Source organism: Pelobates fuscus, chromosome 2, assembly GCF_036172605.1.
Source record: "Pelobates fuscus isolate aPelFus1 chromosome 2, aPelFus1.pri, whole genome shotgun sequence".
NCBI lineage: Eukaryota > Metazoa > Chordata > Amphibia > Anura > Pelobatidae > Pelobates > Pelobates fuscus.
The window spans coordinates 214029446-214056464 of record NC_086318.1 but is presented as its reverse complement, the minus strand read 5'-3'; the positions used below and the strand labels follow the sequence as shown (position 1 = coordinate 214056464).

Genomic DNA, 27019 nt, shown 5'->3' with positions numbered 1-27019 from the left:
TATATCATGATCCTTTGAAGGATTAATATTATTGGTATTTATATAGCGCCAACTAAATCGCCAGCGCTTTACAATATTATGAAAGGATTGGTGGTTTAATGCTTGAGCATCCCTTTAACAAATGCAGAATACCTTAAAAGAGCATGGACCAGATTTTAAGCAATTAAATAAATGTGTTTGGGTGACAGCTTCAGTATAAGGGTTTTCATATGCAACTGTCACTTATCCTTTAGTTTTAGTTTATTCCAACGAGTCAACAGTCCAAAAATCACTTTTTTTCAGTCCATTATTTTCATGCAAGGCAGGCCCTGAACAAGTTGTGTTTAAATCCAATTTAAAAGCCCGATACTGCTGTGTGTATCTTAATGTTCCAAAAGTTATTCCGATTAAGTATATTCCCTTGTATAATATTCTTGGTACTTCTTGTGGCTTTGAAGCAGATAAAACATTGCCATGCCATTGAAATTATGAAATAAACTTACCCTCTTTGGCAGCCTGGTTCAGCACAAAAGGATGCCGACATTGGCTCCCACGGGTAATTTTTGTTAAGTGGTGATTATTTCACTGCAGATAGGTTAAGCTCAAAGAGAATTATGAGAAGAATGATTAGAGACAAAATAAAAAGGCAATCAGATCTTTTCATGTGACCTTTAAAGTCAACACTTTGCCTCATTGAGTCCGAAATAATAATTTAGCTTTCCAATATAACTGGCTAATTATAAACCCCTTCCTTGCCCCTTCAAAAAAGTATTAGGATTTGTAACATAGGATACTTGGCCATGAAACCTAATTAATAATAACTCTACCTCTTTTCAAACGGAGTGTCTATAATATAGTAATGCATGGAAAAAAAAAAGGTACATTTCTTAAGGAGTAAAATAAACTTTTTTTTCGGTTAGACATAAGATGTGATTTCTGGGTCACTAAAAAAAAAAAAAAAAAGTTTAAATGCAATGCAGCTCTGTGACCGGCTTCTGATTCTTCTAATGAGATGATAAGAAACACTGCGGATACACAACACATGTGCAGGAATCTTTGCAATCTGGCAAGCTAAAGATTCTTTATAGAAAAGGGGTGGGCGTACACCTATAGTTGCACGCGGGTGCCAGACTTAATTTTTTTACATTTTAAAACTATTTTAAGTCCCAGCGGCTGTCTGTCTGATAATGACTAACGGCATAGGGACTGTAAATTATAACACTGTGGTTTATCAGAAGCAGCACTGTTTTGCAGGGGCAACAACTATGCACTGAAATCGCTTCATAAAAATTTAAGCGATTTTGGTACTTTGACTTTGACTTAATACTACTATCTTGCTTTATGGCTGGTAACACATGTAATGCTGCTGCTGGAGCAGGGAGAGGGGGACGAGAGAGAGAGAGATGGATAACTTTTATAATCCGTTATCTTATCATAGCAAAACATACTTTTGCAGGTTTTATTTTTAATTTGTAGATTTAAAAAAAAAAAAAAAAAAAAGGCAACTCTTCCACTATTCTGTTTATGTGACAATGATTGGTTTGGGTGCCTATAGTGGTCCTTTAAGTGTCACATTTTATACCTTCATTTAATTCTAACAATAAACAGACCTAAAATAATGTGACACTGCCATATCATAGGAGTTACTAGTTTTCAAGCCTGTTTGGGGTTCGTGTAATGCTTTTAACCCCTTAAGGAGTCATGATTCCCTTTTATTCCAGAAGTTTGGTCCTTAAGGGGTTAAACTACCGAATGTAAACACAGCTAAAACTCTGTTAGAATCTTGGAATGTTGCATGCCACTGGTCTACTGCAACTTTAGAAAGAAAGCCTATCCTGCTATGACAACTGGCCACAAATAGAGACACTACCTATAACAAGGAGTGGCCTCTAGAAAACCTATACAAACCAATAGGGGGGGCTGGGGGTGGTGGGAAACACCATACACACACAACTGTGGCATTTCATCTCCTTTGAACTTTACTTGACTTTGTCTTTAATGTTCTGTGGCAAGATTAACAATGTCTCAGTAGGATCTAAGCTGTTTGTTTTATACAAAATGCAGTACAAGGGTAAAAAAAACACACCATGTAGAAGTATCCCAGAATGACGTCAGGGGTCTATTAAGTTAGTTTATTTGTACAAAACTAGGAGAGAGAAAATAAAATGTGCACTATATCAATATACAGATATTTATATACATAAACACATATACAGAGTGTAATGTTTTAATCATATATGGACTGTAAATAGGATTTTTATGGCTATTTCTTACAATACAGGATTTGTTGACACATTTACCAAGAAGGACAATATTTATCTGGGAGCTGATCCACTGTAACATATTAGCAACTGCACAATTTACCTTCAACAAGCAATCTCATTGCATCTAATAGCATAAATTCCAAAATAGCCTACAGGGAGCAGCCATTTTGCTTCATTAGCACACATTTTAAAATGCAGCTGGTGAGGTCACAGAAAGTATGTAATATGGGAATTTGCAGATATTACTTATGCCTATGTATATGGCCTTATAGCCAAAGCATATTCCTTCATCTCTGAAAAGTCATAACGGCACCTATGCTAGCCTCAGATGGAACCTGTGGGAAAATACATTTTCAGAATTTTAGCTTTCTTCCCAGTCGGTAACTTCATGTATGAAACATGCTAGAGCCAGGAGACTCCCATGTTATAAAGTATATAACATTGCATGTAATATGTAATATCCCAAGCACAAGGCTTCTAGAGCATAGATGATCATTAAGTAGTACATCAGCTGTTTCCCCAACTAAAATTCCGACAACGATTTGCACGCCAGGAAGCGGAAGGGAGTTGTAAAGCCTAGCTGATGTAGAACTATTCTTTAGTCATTACTGCTTTATAGAGGCAGGTGCTCTTGCAGTGGTAAAGGGTTTCTCCAACCAGTTTTTCAAATCAGAGAATAATGTCCTACTGGCATTATTGATCACCCCTCCCTCAAAAGCATTTTAAACTAAGGTTTTACTTTTCTTAATACAGTTCCAGGCTAAGTTCCCGGCACTGCTCGATGTGACCCGTATAAAGTCATGAGAGATGTGCCAAGGTTCGATGAATACGTCTCATAGAGAAGCCTTTGACTGGTCAATTTAAACGGCTCAGAGCACAGCCAGACACTCTGAGCTGACAAGGGGAGGAGAAGATAAAGAAGAAGGGAGGGCGGGAGAAACAATATCAGATGGAATTGGGAGATGTAAGGGAGAAGCTCTGCCAACAAGGGGAAGATTTTTACATCTGTCGGCAGTGTACAGTGCGCACTGACAGATAAAATTTGCACATAATTGACATTGGCAGCCGGGAACAGAGTTATGGGCTGCCAATGTAATGTAATGGGGGTGCAACTAGACCCCCAGCACACAATTAACACGCACATAACATAATTATGCTTAATAACTCATCATGTGCTTTGTTTCAAGCTGTAACATTACACATACATACTCCTTACCACCAAGACCACTTCAAATCACTCAAGTGGTCACGTGATTGGAGTAACCCTTTAAGGAGGTCACAGCACGGGTAGTTCTGCAACAATTTGACACCAACCTTTTGGAAACCCCTGCTCTAGAACAATGCAGCCCCCCATATATGGGTTCATGACCTATATTTCCCAGAATGCCAAGGCAGCATCAAAACTGAAAGGCAATTCTCAAAACCAATGAGGGATCTAGAATCTGTAACAATGCAAACTTTGTGTGCTTAATACAACAAGCACAGCACATAAAGAGGGCAATCAACGTATTCATTATGCTGTTGAAAAGTGCTGATTACCATTACTCGATTTGAAGCATATATACATAATCTGCTCCAATATATGCTTATTCAACCTACTTCGTTATGATTCCTAAAAGAATGTGTACTTGTTTTATTGGAGGTTTATGCTCCACCTATGTAAAATAGTTATAAAGGGCAGTAAGCAAGGGTGCCACTATATTGTGAGGGCATATGTCGGTACTTCGTGCATTCCAGTTTTGCAAACTGATCCTAATTACTTGAAACATAATGGACCCTTGGGGGACTATCTATATATCTATATCTATACTGGCAAGTAGATTGTAAAGTAAAAAAAAAAAAAGTCAGCTCTTCAAAGTGCATGTCTTATTTCATGATTGGTGCACCTCAGGTTCTAGTTAAAGTTGCATGCGTTGTGACTAAACGTTGAATCTGCTTAAAAGGAAGAATACGATCTGATATCCATTATTGCCATCATGAAAATACTTGATAATCAACAAATCTTTATTTAAAATGAAGGTTATTCACTAAACTCTAAATTTTAGATATAACAAAGAAGGTGAAAATCATGGATTTTGAAAAATTCTCTAGCTTGGCTTGGCTCCGTTTTGTTTGCCAACATGCTAAAATCTGGAGTTTTCTTAAAGCGGCTCTACTCCTTCCCCGCCTCCCCCAAAAAATTAAAGTATTTCATAAACATAAAATCCTTAGGACATGCTCAGAAATACTGTGTTTGATTTTTACTAAAATTTGTCTTGTGTATTTGTCCTTTCCAAAGCTCAAAAAAAAAAAAAAAAAAAAAAAAAGGGGGGAGGGCACAAGGGAGAAAGGCATCAGGAGTTCAGGAGTTAAAGAGTACCTCACAGAAAAGGATGGTGGTGCCCGAGAGGAACTGGTTCAGGCGAGTAAAAACTGACTGAGCCAATTTAATAATACTGAGAGATTTAATATCAAGGAATGACCAGAATCATTGGAAAGTGTAGACAGAAGACAAGGGGAATATTTAGGCAGAAGTAGCTGGAAAAACTTTGCTATGGTCACAGCGTGGCTGTTTTAGTTTGAATTAGGACATCGATTTAAAGTTGCTACAATATGGAGTTTAGTGAAGAACCCACAAACTTTAAAATGCCAGACAATTTAAAAGAAGTGGTTAATAAACAAATGAAAAAAAAAAAAAAACCCACATGCTTGCAACGACTTCAAATCACCAGGGATGACTAATGCAGTTATGCTATAGGAGCCCTCTCACCCACACGTCTTCATCTAACCTAAAGGACCACTATAGGCACCCAGACCACTTCAGCTCAATGAAGTGGTCTGGGTGCCAGGTCCCCCTAGTTTTAACCCTGCAGCTGAAAACCTAGAAGTTTCAGAGAAACTGCAATGTTTACACTGAGGGTTAATCCAGCTTAAAGTGGCGGTCTCCCTGACAGCCAACAGAGGCGCTTCTGCGATTTACACTGAGTAAGTCGCACTTATTTGACGCCTGCGTAAAAAAAGATCCCTATAGGAAAGCATTGAGTAATGCTTTCCTATGGGTAAGTTTGAATGCGCACGCCTCTGGCCACGCATGCAGCTCCACTCGGGCGCCAGACGCTGAATTAAGGTAAGTGGCTGAAGGGGTTTTAACCCTTTCAGCACTGAGGGAGGGGGGCACTCCAAAAGCCTATAGTGCCAGGTAAACAGGTTTGTTTTCCTGGCACTACAGGATCCATTTACGTTGTTATTGGGAGAAGTGCATGTGCACCATGTTTGCAATTGGTGGCTAGCTGATGCTCTCTGCAAGTGTTCCTGGAATAGGTGGCAGCCAAAGGAATGAAGTGAGGAAGCAGAGCTGTCAGGGGTTGGGGACTTTTGGGAAACCGACACATGACCCCTGAAGGTAAATCAGTGCTAGGTATTCCCACCAAAAAAACATCATTGGGATTGGAAGGGTTTTTAAATTGCATAGATTTTAAAGAAGTCAATGTAAAAACTGTTACACTATAAAAAAAATAAAAAAAAATCCTATAGGTAATAACCATAAAAATCAATATAAAAAGCTGATAAAATGGCTTGTATGTGTGAGAATTCAAACCACAAATATACAATGCATTAAAAAGCACATGTCAAAAGCTAGTCTTATTAACCCTCTCCTAAAAAATTTCCAATGAGAATATATATATATTTTTTCTTTTTTTTTTCTTCTTTATTTTAGATGTGCATGAGAGGTACATTATGAACAAAGACTGTCATATATTGTCAGGCATTATAAAGTATATATATATATATTTATTGATGCTGGATTCTAAGAAAAAATGTTAAGGTGATACACTACTCTTTCCATCTGCCAAGGTATAATAGTACAAATATGACATATGATACTGGGCATGCACAATTAGCTGCTGTAACGTAATTGGCTGCAGACTGCATATTCAACCTTGGCATAAACACATCTGACACATCCACCTATTATTCCTTTTATATCGGCATAGTGATATTACATTTTCTAGGATGGTTGATATTGAAAAAAGTGACTGTATGGTGTTTAAACAAGACTCAATCTTTCTGTGTGCGCCAATTTAATGGGAAGATGTAAAATAAATAAAAAAACATAGTGACATTTGGGCATGGGTGTATATATATATATATATATATATATATATATATATATATGTGTGTGTGTGTGAAGAAGAAGAAAAAAAAAAGACTGAATCATAGGATTTCAAAAGATGAAACAAAATGTCTTTGTACACGCCTATTGTTTTATCAAGAGGTTGTGATATAGCAGAGAAGCTAGTCTGATTGTCACAACAGCGTGCAAAAATTTAAAATTATAGGCCAAAGCAATAACAGAGATGGGCGTTCCTTTAACAGATGAATGCACCTGTAATTTAGGGTGTATGCATGAGAACAGCAATATCATTAATCTGCAGAAAGAGCAGGTGAATCAAGAAGATAGAACAATTCAAAAAAGAAAACAAAGCGACTGAGCTACTGTGATAAAGGTTATTTGAAGTTATAATAACCATTAATGGGGCAATAACTTGCTTTTATTCTTGAAAGGACCACTTAAGTGGTCAATTGCAGGGGTCCTCAAAAAAAATAAAAAAAATTGCAGTTTTATATAAACTACAATGTTTATACTGCAGGATTAATCCCTTACGGATAAAGGAAATTGTACAAGTTCTGACCAAAAACAAAACCTAAAATACCAGCAATACATCTGTTCAATCATAATTTACCCGTTTCATATTGTATTCTGCACCCACATTATTATGTATAATTTTGTTCAGGAGAAATAGGACTTTCATTTCACATCAAATATTCATATATAGAACACTGTCAAATGAGGATAAAATCTAAAAGTGTGAGAAATTAAGAAATGGGAGAGGCTTGTGCTCCATGGCTGCTGGAAGAATTTTATGTGAGCTCCTCAAACAACTCTTGTAATTGGTACCCTACTCGACCCTCAGCTTGCCTGACAGGCACATTCTGCAACTTACCTGCCTCTGGAGCTAGTTGATGTGCTTTGGTCCATCCTGAAGTGCCTGCTGCTGCATACAACGGAGACTCTAGCAGGGCCTAGGTGAATCTCCAGACGGGAGAGATTGACGCTCTCCTACATTGTGTGGCACTACACCCTTGCTGACCTCACACGCTGCCCCTTTAACAACCAGACAGGTGGGGGTTATTCCAGTCCCACTGGCTCGCTCCTAATACTCATGCTGCAACCACGCATCGGCTGCATCTCCAGCCCTGTCACAGTGGATCCTCCTAAGTTGCAGACATGTTCTGTTACTTCCTGGTTTGCTTAGCTCAGTGGAGCTAAACTCAAAAGGCTGCAATTGTTCAGAGCACCTGCCGTGTAAAGAATACTCTTTGAACTGCATTGGGAATTCTGTGACTGGATAGTCACAGGAAGTCTGGGCGGCCTTAGTAGGGTACAGCTTGAAAAAGTTATTTTGAAAAAAATCTATATATTTTGCATTTTTACTTATTATTTTGGCATAATTATTTTTTTATTTTCTTTATTTCATTGTTGGGTTATCTGCCTGTTAATGGGTTAAACACATCTCTAATGGATATCTTCCTTTAACCCCTTAAGGACACATGACGTGTGAGACACGTCATGATTCCCTTTTATTCCAGAAGTTTGGTCCTTAGGGGGTTAATAGATAAATGTTTTTTTGTTTTTTTTTTTGTTTTTTTAAAGAAAACTAGGTATGACCCTATAGTCTTTATAATGCTATTATTAGTTTCGGGACTATAGGTTCACTTTAAGGTGGAACTCTGAATCAATTTCAGATTTCTAAATAATGCAGGCTTTGGCGTTATAGTGGCAAAAGTAGAGCAATCAATATAGAAACGAGTATGTTCTTGCTTTTTCCACTAGTTTCTATGGTGATAGCTCCACATCTCCCTTAACCCCTTAAGGACCAAACTTCTAGAATAAAAAGGAATCATGACATGTCACACATGTCATGTGTCCTTAAGGGGTTAATATGCCTCACCCCTTCTCTTTACTAAATTCTCTGACACCTACCCCAGGCTAATTGCAAGGGATAAACCTTACAGTAAAAAGGCTTTCAAAGAAAATGACGTTTTTTAAAAACTTTTATTTAACGTATACAGCTTTGAAAAAAATTTAATTTATTTTGAGACAAATAAATGATTCAACAAAACAACATTCTAGGCACAAGGATTAAACCAAAGAAGAGGATGTGAATGATGGTTATATTAAGATCAGATAAATACCATTCCATTATCTGGAATGCATAAGCCACACACAATAATTCAACATCTCCTCACCCAGAGGTGTCAGACTGCATTCCTAAATAAAAAAAAGTAAAAAAAAACTTCAGTAGAATCCCCTTCCCTACTCAGGTGATGCACACACTGAATTAGTAATTTAAACAGCAACGTAAGGTCAAAAGGAGAGGTTATCATTACAGTCTCTACACTTTAGGAATGCTGTTTAAGAAGCTGGTATTAACACGTATGATGCATTTTAAAAGGACATTTAGAATAAGTAATATTGGAAGCCAACCCCATTTATAGTGCATGTCAAATCCCAGAAGCTACAAAACTTAGCTCCTTGATATAATATAGCTAGCACTTTTTAGGTGATTTATATAAAACTCTGCATGAATCTCAGACTCCAGTTCCTGCAAAAATAGGATTGCTTCCAGTATGTCTGTTTGGCTCTAATGCTTCTCCGATACGTGGTTAAAGTGGCATTCCAAACTCTAACTATTAAGAGATTACTGTAGCTTTTATTTTGCAAGAAGGCTCTCTAGACCAGGGGTAGGCAACCTACGGCACTAGTGCCATGCACGGCACTCAAGGTGTCTTTGCACGGCACTCAAGGCTGCTAGAGCCAAACAGGCTCTGGCCTATCTGGAGTCCCAGTGAAACTTCAGATATCTGCTAATACAAAAAGGTGGTGAAGGACAATCCTCAATTTATGCATTGCAGCACACAGAGGACGTGATCTCAGATCACTTCCTCCCAGCACTTGTGAATGGGAATCAACACTGTAGTAGAGCAGCCTGCAGCTGATGTTGCAGCTCCTGTTCTTGACCTGTACCTGGCCAGCCTGGTCCCCACTGGAACCCAGGGAAGCCACCCACACTGCTAGATATACACAGACCTGCAGAATAAGCCTCCCCTCATACAAATAATACGAACAGCCCACAAACAAACATACATACAATCCGCACAAACATAACCCGCTAACAATCCACATACATGCACACAACCCCACATGCAGCCTCACATGCAATAACCCAAACAGCCCCCATACATGCACACACTACCAAACACACAATGTGACATATACATCCACACACAATTCCACAAGCAGCCCCATACACAGCCCACATTGATATGTATCATACACAGTATCACAAATTACTCCTAAACATATACATTATAATGGCTCATATTCGCAGAAATACAATGATACCAAGCAATTACAGTATAAATAACACAAGCAGAATACAGCAGCATACAAACCTCGATTTAAAAAAAATAGGACCGGCACGCTACTGGACATCACAATCCTATATTGGCACAGTGCTGCTAAAAGGTTGCCTACCCCTGCTCTAGACAATTGTCTAGTTTTTATCATATTGTTTATTTTGCAAGAAGACTCTCTAGACAATCGTCTAGTTTTTATCATATTGTTTATGCAGAAGGTTAGTACTCAGCACCATCTGTGGCAAGCAAGATTTTGCAGAGTGAAGTTTCTTTAAAATCTGTTCTCATTATATAATGAAGTGATAATTATCTTGGCATCAGAGTGGGTGTGCTTTGGGTCTTTGGAGAGGCCTACTTTGTCACACTGCTCAAAAACATTTGAGAAAAATAAAATAAAAAAATAAGGGACTGATGCCTGAAATGAAGCCTCATTGTACCCTTAAACACTACAAAAAACCGCTTGATGTACTGTATTTTTCGCTCCATAAGACGCACTTTTTTCCCCCTCAAAAGTGAGGGGAAATGACTGTGCAACTTATGGAGCTAGTGTGAAGCTTTACTTACCTGTCTGGTAGCGTGGGCCGGCTTAACAGCGCGCACAGCGGTACTGGAACTTCAATTTCAGGTTCCGGTTTCAGTCGGGACTGAAAGGAAGTGCGCACTAAGTGTGCACACTTCCTTTCAGTCCCACCGGAAACCGAAACCGGAAATTGATGTTCCAGTACCGCAGTGCGCGCTGTGAAGCCGGCCCACGCTACAAGACCGGTAAGTAATCATGGGACGCTATAGGACAAGGGGAGGGAGGGGAGGGGTGACACTATGGGAGGGAAAGTGCACTATGGGACAAGGGGAGGGGGGGAGAATACTATGGGAAGGGGGGGGAACACTATGGGATGAGGAGAGGGGAGGATACTATGGGAAGGGGGGAACACTATGGGATGAGGAGAGGGGAGGATACTATGGGAAGGGGGGGAGAATACTATGGGAAGGGGGGGGGAGGATACTATGGGAAGGGGGGGAGAATACTATGGGAAGGGGGGGGAGAATACTATGGGAAGGGGGGGGAGAATACTATGGGAAGGGGGGAGAACACTATTGGACAAGGGGAGGGGGGTTAAAAATCATTATGGGACGGGGAGGAGGGGGTTAGAAATCACTATGGGACAGGGGAGAGGGAGGGGGTTAAAGATCATTATGGGACAGGAGAGGGGAGTGGGTGGTAAGGAACACTATGGGACAGGGGAGGAAAAAAAATATTCTGAACAAACTTTCCAATAGTAAGAAACACTATGGGACAGTTTGTTCAGAATATTTTTTTTCTAGGCTTCCTCCTCTAAAAACTTCTTATGGTGTGGTGCGTCTTATGGAGCGAAAAATACAGTATATCTTTTCCAGATATAGGTTAAATTACTGGGATAATGTAATGAACTTGTTTTTTTCAAAAATATGTGTTTCTTGAAGATTTTCCCAGTGTATATTATTATTATTACTGGTATTTATGTAGCGTCAGCATATTCCGTAGCGCTTTACAATATTATCAAAGGGGGAGATTTAACAATAAATGAGACAATTATAAAACTTACAGGAACGATAGGTTGCAGAGGACTCTGCTCAAACAAGCTTACAGTCTATAGGAGTTGGGGCGTAAAACCTAACAGGACAGGAGGTAGCAATCAAAAAAGGAGTAAAGCAGAGCTGGAGGAGAGAATAGAGTGCTACCTTTTAGGAGAGAGCAAGAGACAGGTATGTGAGGTAACTCTGGGAGGCCATAAATTTTCCTAAAGAGATGGGTTTTAAGGCACTTCTTAACCACTTAAGGACACATGACATATGTGACATGTCATGATTCCCTTTTATTCCAGAAGCTTGGTCCTTCAGGGGTTAAACGATTCAAGACTAGGTGAGAGACTGATGGCAGTAGGCAGGCTATTCGTACTGCAATCGCGAGTTAGCTGTACGGGTGTGAGCAGCGGACAGGAGAAAGTCACGGGCAGAGCGGAGGGACCGAGAAGGGGCATACCTATGGATCTGTGAGGGGCTAGAATTTTTCAGTACTTTATATTTATGGGTTAGCACATTGAATTGACTCCTATAGGATACAGGAAGCCAATGTAAGGACTGAGGGGTGAGGTGTGAGAGGACTGACAAGAGAGGAAAATCAGTCTGACCGTGGCATTCATTACGTATAACGCCAAGACAGCGCGCTTGCAAGGAAGGACTTATGTGGGTACCACTCACTTGAAAGTAGGGATGCAGCAAAATGAAAATTCTGGGTCGAAACCGAAAATTCAGGATGCCCTTGGACGAAAACAACTTTTCCCCAAATTATTTTTAAAGTTTTTTGCCTATAATTTTTTTAATATTAGACTTTTTAATGAATTTAATTAATCTAATATGAAAAACGTCCCTTCTCTTTTAGAGGGCCCCCCCCGCTTAATGTTCTCCCCCCCACCCCCCCCGGCCCATAGTGTTATTTTTCTCCCCTGTCCCAAAAATATAAAAACTAAGGGGTTTTTTTTGGGGGGGGGTCCTTTTTCTTTTTTTTATTTCGGTAAATTTGACCCATTTTCGGTCTTTCCTCCTCCTAATACTGATCGACCTCTTTCGCTCTCCCTTCAGGGAGAGCGAAAGAGGTCGATCAGTATTAGGAGGAGGAAAGACGAGGAGTTAAGTTTTAGAGAGATTGAGTTTCAAAATGCAGGAGGACATCCAATCAAAGATGGAAGAAAGGCAAGCAGGGACACGTTGCAGGACGGCAGGGGAGAAGACCGGAGAGGAGAGGTATATCTGAGTGTCATCAGTGTACAGGTGGTATTGGAATCAAACAAAAAAAAGCTGCTGATAAATCGGAAGAAAAGCACAGATCTAATACAACATGGTGTGTCCATGCCTAGAATTTGACTCTGTACAGTTTAAACATGAAATAGAGACAGAGTGTAAGAGTACGAAATAGATAACGTACATATAGTAAGGAAATTATGACATTTTCAGAACTAAATCAATATTTCAGAATTACATGCAAAGTTTATCAAATGCTTGACCTCGATTCACAAGGACTTCAGACTTCAGTCAATTAGGACTTACTGAAGGTCTGACTTTCATGGCATTGTATTCTTGATTCTACAGCTGACCTCAATGGCAACGTGCAGAATGGAACTAATAAGATAGCCTTGGGTGTTTAGTTAGCACAGTGACCCTTTCGCTTGGAAAAAAAAAAATCCTGACCATGAGAAAGACCATTTCCTTATCTGTATATCTTAAAAAAAAAAATACATAAAAGTCCTTTCTACACAGATCAGAATATCTGTAAAATACAATACTTAATGCAATATTTAGACAAAATGCTGAACAGCTGCAATGGTTACATGTCATTTTGGTTATCTACAATGTCAGGTCAATGCAAGTGTTCTATAGTGAATCCGAAAAAAATAAATAAAAAAAGGGACAGTCATGACCGCATCAGTATTTTTTTATTTTTTATTTTTTTTAGTCCCTCTCCAGAATACTCTACACTTTATTGCACCCTAGTCAACCTCAAATGCCTCTAGGTCCTCCATTTCACCTCTTTTGTAAGGTGAATTTTTGTAATCACATTTCTTCTCTGGATTTTACAATTCGCCTCCATCTATTGCTAATGAGTGGGAGCTGGGGGGATGATAATTGATTAATTGGTTCTCCCATCATGATCTAGGGTCCCAAACAGCGCTAATCGGTGGGAGCTGCGGTGATATTAGGTCCCCCCCAATATCATTTAGGGCACTCTTCCGCCACTAATGGACATGGGCTGGACCATAGGTACCCCCTCATTATTTAGGACCCATACCTGCCTACAAAGTAGTTAATACTTTGTCTAATGTTTTAGTTAAAAATAGATGAAATATGAAGAAAAAAAAAAAAAAGAAAAAAAAACAATGGGAAAGATGGAGAGAACCAATTGGAAAAAGGTAAGTACTGTGTGACGGTGATGCTTTAAAGCCAATGTACACACACACAATGTTTTCCTACAGAAATCCATGGATACACACAAATGGCAAAGTGCACAAACTGTTCTCATTTTTAAAACTAGGTATGTGCTATTTTCTTCTACGCCCTTGAATGGGAGTTAGAATGAAAAGTGTAAACATGCCTATTATGTAACACCTGTGCATTCTTTCATTTACTTGAATGGGACACCAAGAAGGTTAAAATTTCAGCTCCTGGTTGAAGCCAACTTCATTGGAGTGCCAAAGAATTTTTTAGCAAAATAAAAACTCAGGGGTTTATAGAATTCATTAAAGGGAAGATCCAAAATCCACCTGGACTGTCTCTTTAATAATAGTACGCATTAACGTTACCTTACACTAACTTCTAACCTTGCCAACGGTTACAGGTACTGACATATAATAGATGAAGGCAGGACTAGAATATATACTGTGACTTATGTTATGAAAAAACAATGCCAGCTTTGGAGATAAATTGAGCCTGCTTTCAACAGCAGCAAAGACTTGCCAAGGATTAACTCCGAGCTGTCGGTATCCAACATTGCCAGGGCATAGAATCACTTTCGCCAAGAAACTGTTTTTTGGGAGCTGTTCAGTGCTGTCAAGCACGTCTTAAATGTGTAGTGAAATCCAAATTCTCTTCCTCAGCCCATGTGCCAAGAGTAGACTTTCAAACAGACTCAAACAACCAGGCCAAAGAAATTAATAATACCAAAGATCTGTGCTGAATGTATCTGAGGTTATAGGCCAACAATTTTGTTACATAAATTCAGTGCAATGCTCTGTAGTGAAGAGCCGCTGCTGACTTAAACATTTATTTATTGCTCCGCTGTATGCAGCACATCCTACAATCAACACCGCACAGCAAAAATTGAAATGACAATCTAGGTCAATCAGTTACAGTTATTCTTCCAAAACCAATGTTCATGTCAGTGATGTTGTCTAAGCAGAGCTCACAGATCACATTCAATGAATGTACAAACAGGTCTCGAATATCAGAGAACTATTGACATGTACAGTTATCCCTGTCTCAGCTGTTTGCTTTTTTGTTTTGCTCCTTTGGCTGCTGTTTGGTTTACCTTGATCAAAGATAGGATTGAGAAACTCACTTGCCAAGCATGCTTTACATAGTTTTGCAATCACATGCGGTAGTTCTTTAATAAATTATGATTTTGTGTAATACAATTTGAAAACACAGCTAGCACTATCATTCTTATGAGCCAAAACTCTGTAGGTCCTTCATATGGTTAAGCCCAGGACTAAAACTTATTCTTGAACGTAAAGTACATAAAATATCAATCTGAGTTGTCACATGGATAGGATCTATCTTTCTGAAATATCACCTATGTTACAGAAGAGAAGTAGACATGGTAATTCAGTATTTATGCATATTTTGTTTGCTACCAAAAGCATACTCTTTCACTATCAGATACATTTTACATAGGAAATGAATATACATGATTGCATTTTTTATAATAAGTGCTGCAATGCAAATTGATTTTCTCTTAAATTACTTCAAAGCATCCTGCACACCTTGTAACTCACATACCCAATACATGAAAGAGCAGGCACATTGCTTTCAAATCCTGTGCCTTATTTTGCCACTGAATTGTTGACTAATGATCTAAAATACTGAAATTAAATTCAGTATTCCTGTATTTTTCAATCAAGACAGTCAGGGCTTACGTGAATGCATATTTCTGTGTAATTCATGTTTTTAGAAATGTGCAACCCAAGTGTTATTCTAAATCGCTTTCAGGAGTGTTCAAGTTATTCAAGAGCTGGCAACATTTTAGATTTCAAGGGGAACAATTTCTACGTTGCTTGTGATGCACAAATATTTTTATATTTTTTTTAAAATAAATAAATAAAAAGGTAGTTGGCTAATCAAACCAGTTAATAACTGTCACAGAATGAGTAGTCTTCCTAAAATCATTTTAATTAAGTAGTTCTACAATGAATAAGAGAGAACATTTATCAGGAAAATGTTGCAAAATTCTCAAAAGTGAAATTTATCAAGATACATCAGTAACATTTTTTTTATTATTATTTTTTAATGTATAAAACTTTAAGAGAAAAAGTCATGATACATTTGCAGTCTGGAGCTGCTGTGATAACAGATGGGATGACGACAAACTAGCAGTAATTATGGAATTCAAAAAAGACACTCAAACCCCAAGAACAAAAAAGAACAGTGATCAAGATCATATCACGGGAACAGCATAATCAAGAAAATGTTATTTTAACATTCTGGTACTCCATTTACTGAACACCACTTGCAGGTTGCCCTCTGTACATAGCAAAATAAAGATAGCCAGCACTTTTGAGGAAATGTAAAAAAAAAAAAAAAATTGGTTTCTAGGTTGTCGGTTGGCCTGTATGGTTACTAGCCTAAGGCTACGTCTTCCTGTGCAGGTTATAACTCTAATCCTCACCCTTTTATCAACACTCGTTCTGAAAACCTAGAAACTGACCATTTTCAGCCTTCAGTACACCAGATGTCGTGGACTACATCTCCCATAAAGTTATTTCAGTCATAATGTATGCAAAGCATCATGGGAGATATTAGTTCAGAACTCCTGGTTGCCTATCCATGTTCTAGGCCGTAAAAATTACCCAGTTACTAAAATTAAGATTTTGAAAAAGAACAACTCAAAATGTGATGGTGTGTCACATTCTTCATGCTGTCCATTTAGCACTTTTCTGAAAAACACTGAAGTGTAACATCAGACTGAATAGAACCTTTAGTGCCTTCTATTTTATGTTACACTGGTCATCATCAGGCACCACCACTTAGAAATGTATGTTCTGGATGTGCCCTCAAGTCTCATTTTTTTTCCTGTGTAGACCAGGAATCCAGACCAGATTCTTATTGGGCTGAGCACCTCACAATCTACTATGGATGACTCTTTGAAGGTGATCACAGGAAAGCATAGATTGAGAAGTCTCTGGAAGCAGTTTAAGCAATAGGAATTGCAGTTAGCATGTTACTCTCCCTTGTTAAAATTAGTGTAGGATCCACTGATATTGGGGTACTGTGACGAAGCGGTGGGCTTAAAGGGACACTATAGTCACCCAGACCACTTCAGCTCAATGAAGTGGTCTGGGTGTCAGGTCCCTCAGGTTTTAACCCTTCACATGTAAACATAACAGTTCCAGAGAAACTGCTATGTTTACATAGCAGGGTTAATCCAACCTCTAGTGGATGTCTTTCTGACCACCGCTAGAGGCGCTTCTGCGACGCAGAACGTCCAAAGGAAAGCATTGAAAAATGCTTTCCTATGGACTGTTTGAATGGGCGCGCGGCAGGGGAGGAGAGGTCACCAGCAAAGAGGGAGCCCGGCGCTGGATTAAGGTAAGTGGCTGAAGGGGTTTTAACCCCTTCAGCCCAGCGGGAGGGGGACCCTGAGAGTGAGGGTCCCCCAAGGATGACAGTATCGGGAACATGGGTTTGTATTCCTGACACTATAGTGACCCTTTAAGACAATATGGCCATATGGTGTAATTGAATCTCCATATTGGTTTGCTAAGGTGATTTAAAAGTAGCCTTGTAAAAGTCAAAGCTGTATTTTCATTTTTGTGTGTGCCCTGTTCCTTTAATTGCATTTTGCAATACAAGGCAAGAGTGGCCATCTTTTCTACCTGCCTTACACTGCAATTGCTTTAATGTTACTTAGTTAAATTTGTTATAACCAGTTACTTTCTAAAAATCACAGTCACTCCTCCAACCCGAAACCAATTTGAGAAATACACGAGTATAAGGGACAAAAAATTAAACACAGTATAGAAATGGTGCAGCTCTCTATACCAGTAGTTTTGACAAACTTTAGATCAATCACAATTGTACAAATATAAACATTTTTAAAAGAATAATTAAAAAATGTCTAGTATATTTTTGTATTAAGTTCTCATTGTGATATGTTTTTTTAAATAAAAAATCTCAGCTAAAAGTTCTAAACGAAGTACTCTTATCTCCCCAAATTCGTCTTCTCATTTGTTTCACATAGGATGAAAGGAAGCTGCAAACCTGATCAAAAAGAGCAGGGCACATCCGTAACTAAGGTAAGTTCACAAAAGAGCGGCAGCAAGGGCACAGCCAATTACATTTTCCAGGAGTGCTTTGACAGGAAATTGCAATTATCCACCTCCATGGACATAAGTCCAGTACAATTAAACAGCACAGCTCATGCAAATTAAACTTCAGAAACTCGCACAAATACATTAGTACACTTACAAATTGAAACCCGCAAACATTCAGATTAAATTAAAAATTAGAATAAACAAAAGCGACAGCTTTCACAAGATAGACAAGCCTGGGTGGGATTTTTATGAGCATTTATGCTTTGAAACTGCAAGATTGTGAAGGATTAAAATATGTACATGTTATAATAGTGATCTCTTATCTTAAAAATTTAAAGGGGAACGGTCACTTAACAAAAATGTATTACTGATGTCTGAAAAATAAAAAGTGTAAATTTGTATTGTAAGTAGATATCTCCATTTTTGTTCCTGGTCAATCGCTGTTAAAAGCTCCTCGTAATTTGGTATGTGTGGAATGTGTGAAATGACTTGTGACGTCCTGTGCTAAATTTTAATGAAAGAATGAAAATGGAGCCTCACAAAGAGCTTAATACATGGTAAACTATAGGTAATATCCAATAATGTAATTGCTAGCAATATGACAGTTACCATTTAAAAGACATATTAAACATTTACCTGTGGCTCAGTACCAAGACCCAGTTTAAAATAAATAAATAAATAAACTTCTTAGGTTGGTCTTTGCTAGGTCCTATGCACAACAGGAGACTGTTTAGCATTCCTTCATAGAAACATGGTCACTAAACCTGGGGTTGAAGGAAGTATACGAGAGGTGATATTAAGCAGGTTATTTCCCAAACAATGATTTCATATGAATTCAGAAGTGAATATAGATACAACTTAAGGGGGAGCTTAATACATGAACTCCGCTGCTCCTCAGCAAAAGGTATGCTAAACTGATACGGACACACATCCAGTAGTGTTCACATAAGATACAAGATACTCCTGCCATTAAGCTAATCCCAGCCATGCATGGCATTTATGCTGAGAGCGTCTGACTGATGCTCTAAGCCAATGAACATGGCCCTGCACAGAAGGTTTAGGGCAAGGAGCCAGCTGAAAGTTTCTTACAGGAACATCTGTCAGCAAGGAGCGCAGCAGAGGCCACCCAGCATCCCCTCACTACTTCCTAGGTGGAGGGGGCACCAGGGCACGCCTAACACCATAACAACTACAGCCACAGCAGCTATCAGTCACTTTGATTTTTAAAGATCTGCACGTTTGGTATCATCACAGCGCATGATGCCACTGAAAGCAACTTTAGAACATTGAACAAAGCAAGCTGCTACTTCCCCAATCAATGCTGGTGAAAATTCACACTACTCGAATAAAGTGAAACTTTCAATGCTTCTCATCGAAAAGGATTGGATAGAGGACACAGAAACATTATATATTTATTTTTCATATTCTTCTTTATATGTTTAATTAGATATAAAACGAACGGGACAAAGTATGAGACAATTGAAGCAAAGTATTTGTTTCCAATTTTAATAAATTGTATTACTAAATGTTCCAATCACATTTTTTTCATAGATGTTTGACAAAGCCAAACATAAAGCAGCTTTAGACAGCATTGCTGACTTGATGCTAAACACAAAAAGAGTGCTCTTTAAAACATGTTTTACTGGGGATTGTTGAAATGTATGAACTAATCCCTTTATAGAATGAACCACTAGAAGGCATTTGACAGGGAACAGAAGAACCAACTTGTATTTCAATAAAGCTAATGCTTGGTGTAAGAGCTTTAAAATGGTTTTAATTAACCCTCTTTATTTTACTATATCTAAGCAAACAAAGCACAAGAGTTCGCTTCATAATAACGTCAAGCATAATCAACTTTGCTCAACAGTATGGAAGTGAAATTATTTTGCTAACCAGTGTGCCTTCGACATTTAAGTAAAACAGGATATTCAACAGTGGTGGCAAGATAGATGAGCAGGGATCTTTAAATAATCTTTATGGGACAATGATATTTTCTTTTAAATTAATCTCCAACAAGCTAAATCAACTCCTCTACTGCATGAGTCATATGCACATATGTCGCAATAAATTCAGTAAAGCATAAATATTACACTGAGTGATGTGTAAATGTATGGACACAACAATGCACACATCACCCTGTTTCTTCTTTAAATGGAATGTGAGACAATCCATCATCAGCTTTACTTTCAAAATGAGATTTATGCAGAGTTCTCATACAGCAGAACATATCTTGCGCAGGGTTTCCTGCGGTTACTGGGTACAATTAAAGGGACACTGTAGTCACCTAAACAACTTTAGACTAATGAAGCAGTTTTAGTGTATAGATCATGCGTCTCAGGTTTCACTGCCATTTAGGAATTAAATCACTTTGTTTCTGTTTATGCAGCCCTTGTCACACCTCCCCTGACTCTGATTGACACAGCCTCACTTTCAATCAGATGTAATTTACTTTAAATAATTGTATTTCTTTCACTGTAAATTGAACTGGAATCACATACAGCAGGCTCTTGCAGGGTCTAGCAAGCTATTAACATAGCAGGGGATAAGAAAATCTAAATTAAACAGAACTTAAAAGGGGAATAAAGGAAGGATAAACGTTAGATGCCTCTTTACAGGAAGTGTTTAGGAAGGCTGTGCAAGTCACATGCAGGGAGGTGTGACTAGGGTTCATAAACAAAGTGATTTAACTCCTAAATGGCAGAGAATTGAACAGTGAGACTGCATGGACATGATCTATACACCAAAACTGCTTCATTAAGCTAAAGTTGTTTTGGTGACTATAGGGTCCCTTTAATTAAAGGCAACCATCCTATATCCTGTAAGCTCATTGGGCCTTCTTCAACCTATTGTTCCTGTAAGTTTTCTTGTAATTGTCCTATTTATAGTTAAACCCCCCCTTATAATATTGTAAAGTACTACGGAATCTGTTGGTGCTACATAAATGGCAATAATAATAATAATAATAATAATAATAATAATAATAATATGAAATCAAATAGCTGAAGAAATTTGTTGGAAAGAATATTGTGCTTGGCTGCACAGTGGGCAACTTGCATGACTTGGACTTACATCCAAAGATGATCCTATTTCCAGGGCAAATTGTCAAAGGACTGCCTACTGTACCCTTATTTATTGTGAATTCAGGATCCTACGCCTCACTACTCTCTCCACTTGATCTTAATGTATTACTTGGACAACAGAGGACCGAACTCTGCGTTTTCCCACGCAAGATCACTAACCTCCCAATGTTTCCCCCAAGGGAGGCAGAGCAACTGCGGTGGGATCAGCAAGGGTGTAGAGGACAGTAAAACCTTTCAAACCTCACAGCAGGGGGAGGGACACCTATAGGTAGATGAACACTATACCCTTAGGAATATGGGTTTGTATTTTTTATGCTTTAGTGTTCATTTAAACACATTTACTCCTTGGTTTTACTGTGTCTATTCCAGCACATAGACCATTATTTGCTAGCATCATGAGATGGAAACACTCCTTAAAATTAACAGCTCTCATTATGGCAACTCCCACAAATAAAACCTTACAAATGCTGCTGTGGAAAACACATAATATAAGCTCTGCAAATATAACTGTGCTCTTCCAGATCAACCGAGATCTCTCTATGGACCAATGTTGTTATTTAAACAAAGGCAAGTAGCAAAAATAAAACAACTTTAAATTTCACATTTGACTGATTAACACTCAAGTATTATTATACTAAAACATAAAAAGTAATAAGTGCTATTGAGTTTATAATTCCTAGGGTACTCTGGAAAAGGCTATTTCCTCTTATAGGTCCTCTTCAGCAGAGCATGTGCGAGAGTACAACAGTGAGATCTATGGAGGATACCCCGGGATACTCAACAGACAAAGCCTGAATCACACAGCCATCATTTGAGACGGCTGCACGGATTGGACAAACGTTGACAGAGAAGCTCTTTCCTTTTGTCAACATCAGACTTATCCATAAGACAAGGTATTGCCAACTTTGTCTTATGGTAACTCTAAACTGCCTTGGAATTTCAATGAAATTCCAGTGCAGTCTTAATCTTTATGAAAAACTTAAAAGTGACTGAACCACTTTAATCCTATCAAACAATAAAAGGAAGACTCTAGCCTAGGGACCATACCAATTAAACTGGTCTCACTTTGATTGGTTTAACACTGAATGAGGGTCCCCAGCAGCCCATATCTGTACTGCTCAAGCTAATGCTTCCACAGCAGCGCAATCAATGAGTATCAGCTTACTGCACTTAGCCCATCTCAACCACCCATTGCTGGTATGAGTTGATACGACTAAGGTAGAGTGCAATTTCTGCCTTAGTTATACCTACAGAAGGCTTGCTTGGAAGCCTTGTTCAGTGTTACATAATTCTAAATCTGTTTAACACTGAATAGAAAGATGGTGTCCATGAATTCCAGGCACCATAACCACTTCAATGAGATTAAGTGTTTTTTGTTCTTGGAGTATCCCTTTAAAGTTTGAGGAAAATCTGAGTAAGGCGAACTGCAAGGGTCTCTGAAAGACTCGTGCTTTAATTTGCTGAACCCAGATACAAAAATTAAAAATGTAAATGTGACATCATCTTATGTACATGTGCTGAATACATCAATGCCATGCTTCACATCCTACTACAGGAACATCCTAATAATCAAACTGAATGCAGAGTACATAAAATAGACTTATCAATACATCAAAATTTGAACAGTGTATTAAATTATGAATGTTCAGAAAACTGTGGGGGAAAAAAAGCAGAGTTAATGGATCACAAGTCAGCAAGATTTACTCTATACACTCCTGATGTGGTCTGTTTACCAAGGCAAACACTTCTTTATATTCACCTTATTCTCCAGTATTAAACTGAGAGGAACATAATGCAAAATACAGATTAGATATGGATCAGAACAAGCAGATAGCACTTTTAATATTCTTATCAACAGAGTGCCACATCACTGCTTCCCGACCACAGGTTATTTGACTGAGTTCAGATACCTTGGCCAGACAATTGCATGCTACTAACTCACACAGACTATCCCTCTTTAGAAAAAGTGCCTGTAAAAATCATGACAAGTTTATTTTACATTATTTTAATAAAGCTGAATTGACTCTTGCACAGCCACATTGTGGGTGTTTAGTGAGGAAATGTGAATAGTGAAGACTAGGGGGAGCACTACAGCCATTACTAAATAGACAATAATAAAAAGTTAACGATGGCCAAATAGGGAAGGAATTAAATTTTACTATTTTAATTTTAAATCACCAATATGCTCAACAGTGCTGTACACAAGCATGATTATCAGTCTGAGGCAGGATATATTGGTGCTATGTGAACAGTTTTATACCTTTACCACCCATTGTACAGCGCTATGGAATCTAATGGCGCTATATAAATAAAATAATATTGTGCAGTATCTCTAAGTACATAATTACTACAGACATCCAAAAATATTTTAATTAAATAAGTTAACATATATAGAACATTTATATTTATAAGCATATGCTCCATGTGTTAAAAAAAATATTTACATTAATGTTTCCAAATTGCTGTAAAGGAGCTTTACTAAAGATTTGTACATTTTTAAAACTGACTCCGAAATGGCACCAACTGAACAAGCTTTGATTCCAAAAATCAAAAAAGAGTGAAATGCTAAGAAACACAACTCCTGCAAATCATCATTTGTAGAACTGTAACCTCCAATAGCAGTTGCCCCATAAAATGTAAATATCTTTGACACCACAAAACTGCACTATTCCAAAAAGCTTGTCAGTGTAGGAACACAAACTTTAATAAAAAAAACATATATGAGTTTCAAACCATGCCCATTATACAGATCTACTTAAAACGTTCTTAAACATTTAAATATAGTCTTTAAAAAAAAATGCCATTACTTGTGGATAATTTTATAAACAGGAAAAAAAAGAAAGAAAACAAAACCACTACATTAACAGACACTTTAAAAAAAGTTTGCCCAGGTTGAGCTCAGTGGCAAATGAGAAATCTTTGCATGCAAAAAGCACTTTATCTTCCATTTGGCGATGACATGGTTAAAGGGCCTAAGGAGCAAGCAAGACAAAGCTTCTCTGTAGAAGGGGTAACATGATTTCAACACCCAAACCACATTTTAATCCCTTGATAAGACTGCGAAAAGGCCAGGAGTCAAGCTGAAATATTTGTGTTGTGAGTAACAGCCAAAGTGAGTGTGACAAATGACTTGTTGAACATATTATATAAATATCCCAGCACAGTAAGAGGCAAACTGAATCTGGCTTCTATGATCAAACACTAGTAATCTGCCTGTATAGCACTATGGACCCAGTACGTTTAACAGTGCAATATGGGGACCTTGAAGCTTAGCGATGAAAAATATATCATACTGTGCATGTCAATATAGATTCAAATAAATTAATAAGACTAATGCAAAACCTTCACACAGTTTCATTATTATTATTATCGCTCAATGCTAGCAGACACTGCATTATTCTTTGTTCTGTCTGCTTAGAACAATCTCTGCATGGAGGCAGTGTAAGCACACCAACAGCCAGCGTATCACCTCTCTACCACGGATGTTTTGACTGCTTGAAGGAAAATATCTGCTCGCTTCTAAATAGAAGGTTTCGGCTGCGTATGTATTTTTTTGGTTTTTCTTTCTTTTAAGCTGGGCAACATGGTTTTGTTATTTATTTATTAAAACAAAACAAAACACTACAGGGAGAATTTGAGAGAGATGCAATTATTCTAAATTGCCAACTCACACACTTGTCTGGCTGTGAAGTCCCCTCAATACCTATTACTTTGTGCTTTACAGACGCTTTAACGGTAGGATAAAGAATAAGGAGCTGCTTAAGAAAGAGTATGGAAAATACAGATATGCCTTTGGGAGCTCCAAAAACTTGACAATTCAGCTGCACGGATTAGTTTAAAAAAAAATCAAAAAAATCTCACAGAGACACTTTTGAATTCTACACAGTGCTTCTCTTGAAAGCTAGGCAGTAGTTAAGATCACAACTCCCATCATTCCCAACCAGGTGATGAGGGTTGGAGTGACTCAACCAGTCAAGCTTGCAGTGTTAGCTAAGGATATTTAAATAGCCTGCACAGCTGCAACAGGTAGAAAGTCACACAAAGCACACAGCAGGAATTTTATTCACAAGTTCCCCTCCACTGGCAAAGGCTGAAAGAGTAAATTGATCCAAACTGGGAGGGAGCAATGAGAACACAGTAACCTGATCTATCCACTTCCTCCATTCCCTGTGAGATTTAAAAAAAAAAAAAGCCACACACACTCCAAAACAATATAATACACAGATTTTTTACACACACACAAAAAAAAAAAAACCTTTAATTTCTGGCCAAACACTAAACTCAAGTACATGGAATTACAGTGCAAATTAACAGAAATACAGTGTGCCATGGGGATTGAAATAAGATATCCACTTAAGATATGGCTTATTGGTGAAAGAGGGTTAATAATGTATATACAGAGGGCATATTCCTGACTCTTTACAAGTTCTAAACACAGCTCCAGGGATATGCGTTTTAATTCACACTGATCAGGGGACACACAGGCACTATGGCAGCTTGGGCAATCAACACAAATAGCACACATGAAGTGTTTGTACATCCCAAACAAAAGGCAGAGAGAGATTACCTGGCTCTGCCCTGCTTCCTGGGTGTGGACAGGGCACACAGTACTGGATGAATGTGAGGTAATTGCTTTTGTATGTATTAAACATGAAACTATCCAGAGAGATCTACAATTATTAAACAAAACATACAGGTATTCGGAGACAAAACAAGTTTTCTGAAGAGAATAGTATGGAGGAATACAATGAATTCCACATAAACTGCGCTATTACGGGGTCATGCACCCACAAACAGGGACATTGTGTAAATAGTCAGTGTCTGCCCCAAACATATAAATCAAATATGTGTAACTTGGTTCTACAGACGGAGGATATAAAGGCAAAACCGCAAAAAGCACATTAACACATTGCAGGATCTAGTCTGCTCTCAGTACATACAGTCTGAGTTACTGGTTGCTGGGATTGTCGGGGGGTCAGGGGTAGGTGGGCTGGATGTAGAGGTTGGGATTATTACACTACAACCATGAGAAATAGGGAGGGGGATAAACACAAGAAGTTTTGGCCGAGTGCCTGTCCCCCTGCGCCATACTAGTAGATTCCTTAAAATTAACATGAGTTCGGTGTCTGATAGCGCCAACATATTCGGTAGCAGTGTACGATGGCTATGTGAATGTCAGCGTGCCCATTAGGCTGGTGCCAGGCTGGGCAGACAGGGACTGATAAAAGTTTCCGGGGGGAGAGGGGTGCCCGCACTGTCCCTGGGATTGATGGTTCCAGACCCCGGGTACTGACCTGCAGAAAACTGAGCCCGGACCGATGCCAGCACGGGGGCCGCCAGGGAGAGCAGCAGTATCAGGGGGACTCCGGCCATGGCTCCGGCACTTAGTGCAGCCTCACAGCGGGGATCACACGGGGGCGCTCCTGGCGCGGTGTGCGGGCACACGGCTAGGGTCCGGCGGGCTGTCGGCAGTCAGGGCTCGCCATGCTCCGCGGCTCCGCTCATTCTCCAGCTCCGGAGTTACTTTCAGGGGCTCGGCTCGGAAAGAGGGGGGGGCGGCTCTGACGTCACCTTTCTTATACTAAACTCGCCCCGCTCGGGAGCAACGTGTGATCCCCGGGGAGAGCCGAGCGCAGCGCCCCCTGCCGGCCGCCACCCGGGAACTGCAGCACGGAACGGAGAGCGAGCACTCACCGAGACAGGCACTCACTCACCGAGACAGCCAGGCACTCTCACTCACTGCCGAACTGACTGAGGCAGGCTGGAGACTGTCTGACACCGCGCACGGAGCGCTCTCAGCACTGCATGGAGCTCTGTACAAGCTGAGGACTATATCATCCTACACCGGGGATGGCAGGAGCCCTCCTCCTCTAATCATACTGAACTCCAATCGCCCTCAGCCAGCCACCACGAGCGTGCCGAGGAACGTATGGATGGGGGGGGCATTTCATTAGAGAAACTCTGGATTCCATAACTGCATTACACTGGATGCACGGCAATCTCTGCCTTATCCAATAACATGGGAAGTGTTAGCATCTGACCAGGGAAATTCATATTTATTTATTTTTGTCAAAATAGGGAAATTAAAACCATAACCTAGTATGAAAGTTTTGTTTGTTTGTTTTTTCCAATTTAGATATTTTGCTGTAACATTTTCAAAACTGGTCAGTGTCAG

The 27019-nt window shown here is 39.0% G+C and overlaps 1 protein-coding gene across 11 annotated transcripts in view; it reads right to left on the bottom strand.

The window, feature by feature from the left end:
• PTPRK (protein tyrosine phosphatase receptor type K) overlaps positions 1 to 26589 on the bottom strand; it is a 405796-nt gene extending 379207 nt beyond the window's left edge. For 2 of the 11 annotated variants that reach the window (XM_063443156.1, XM_063443157.1), the window contains exon 1: positions 26139 to 26586. In XM_063443156.1, coding sequence (XP_063299226.1) covers positions 26139 to 26217 — 79 coding nt within the window. In that variant the 5' untranslated portion in view covers positions 26218 to 26586. Of the gene's footprint in view, positions 1 to 26138 lie in introns of all 11 variants that reach the window. The other 9 variants (XM_063443164.1, XM_063443161.1, XM_063443158.1 and 6 more) reach the window with 7 other exon arrangements.
• Positions 26590 to 27019: the final 430 nt, after the last annotated feature.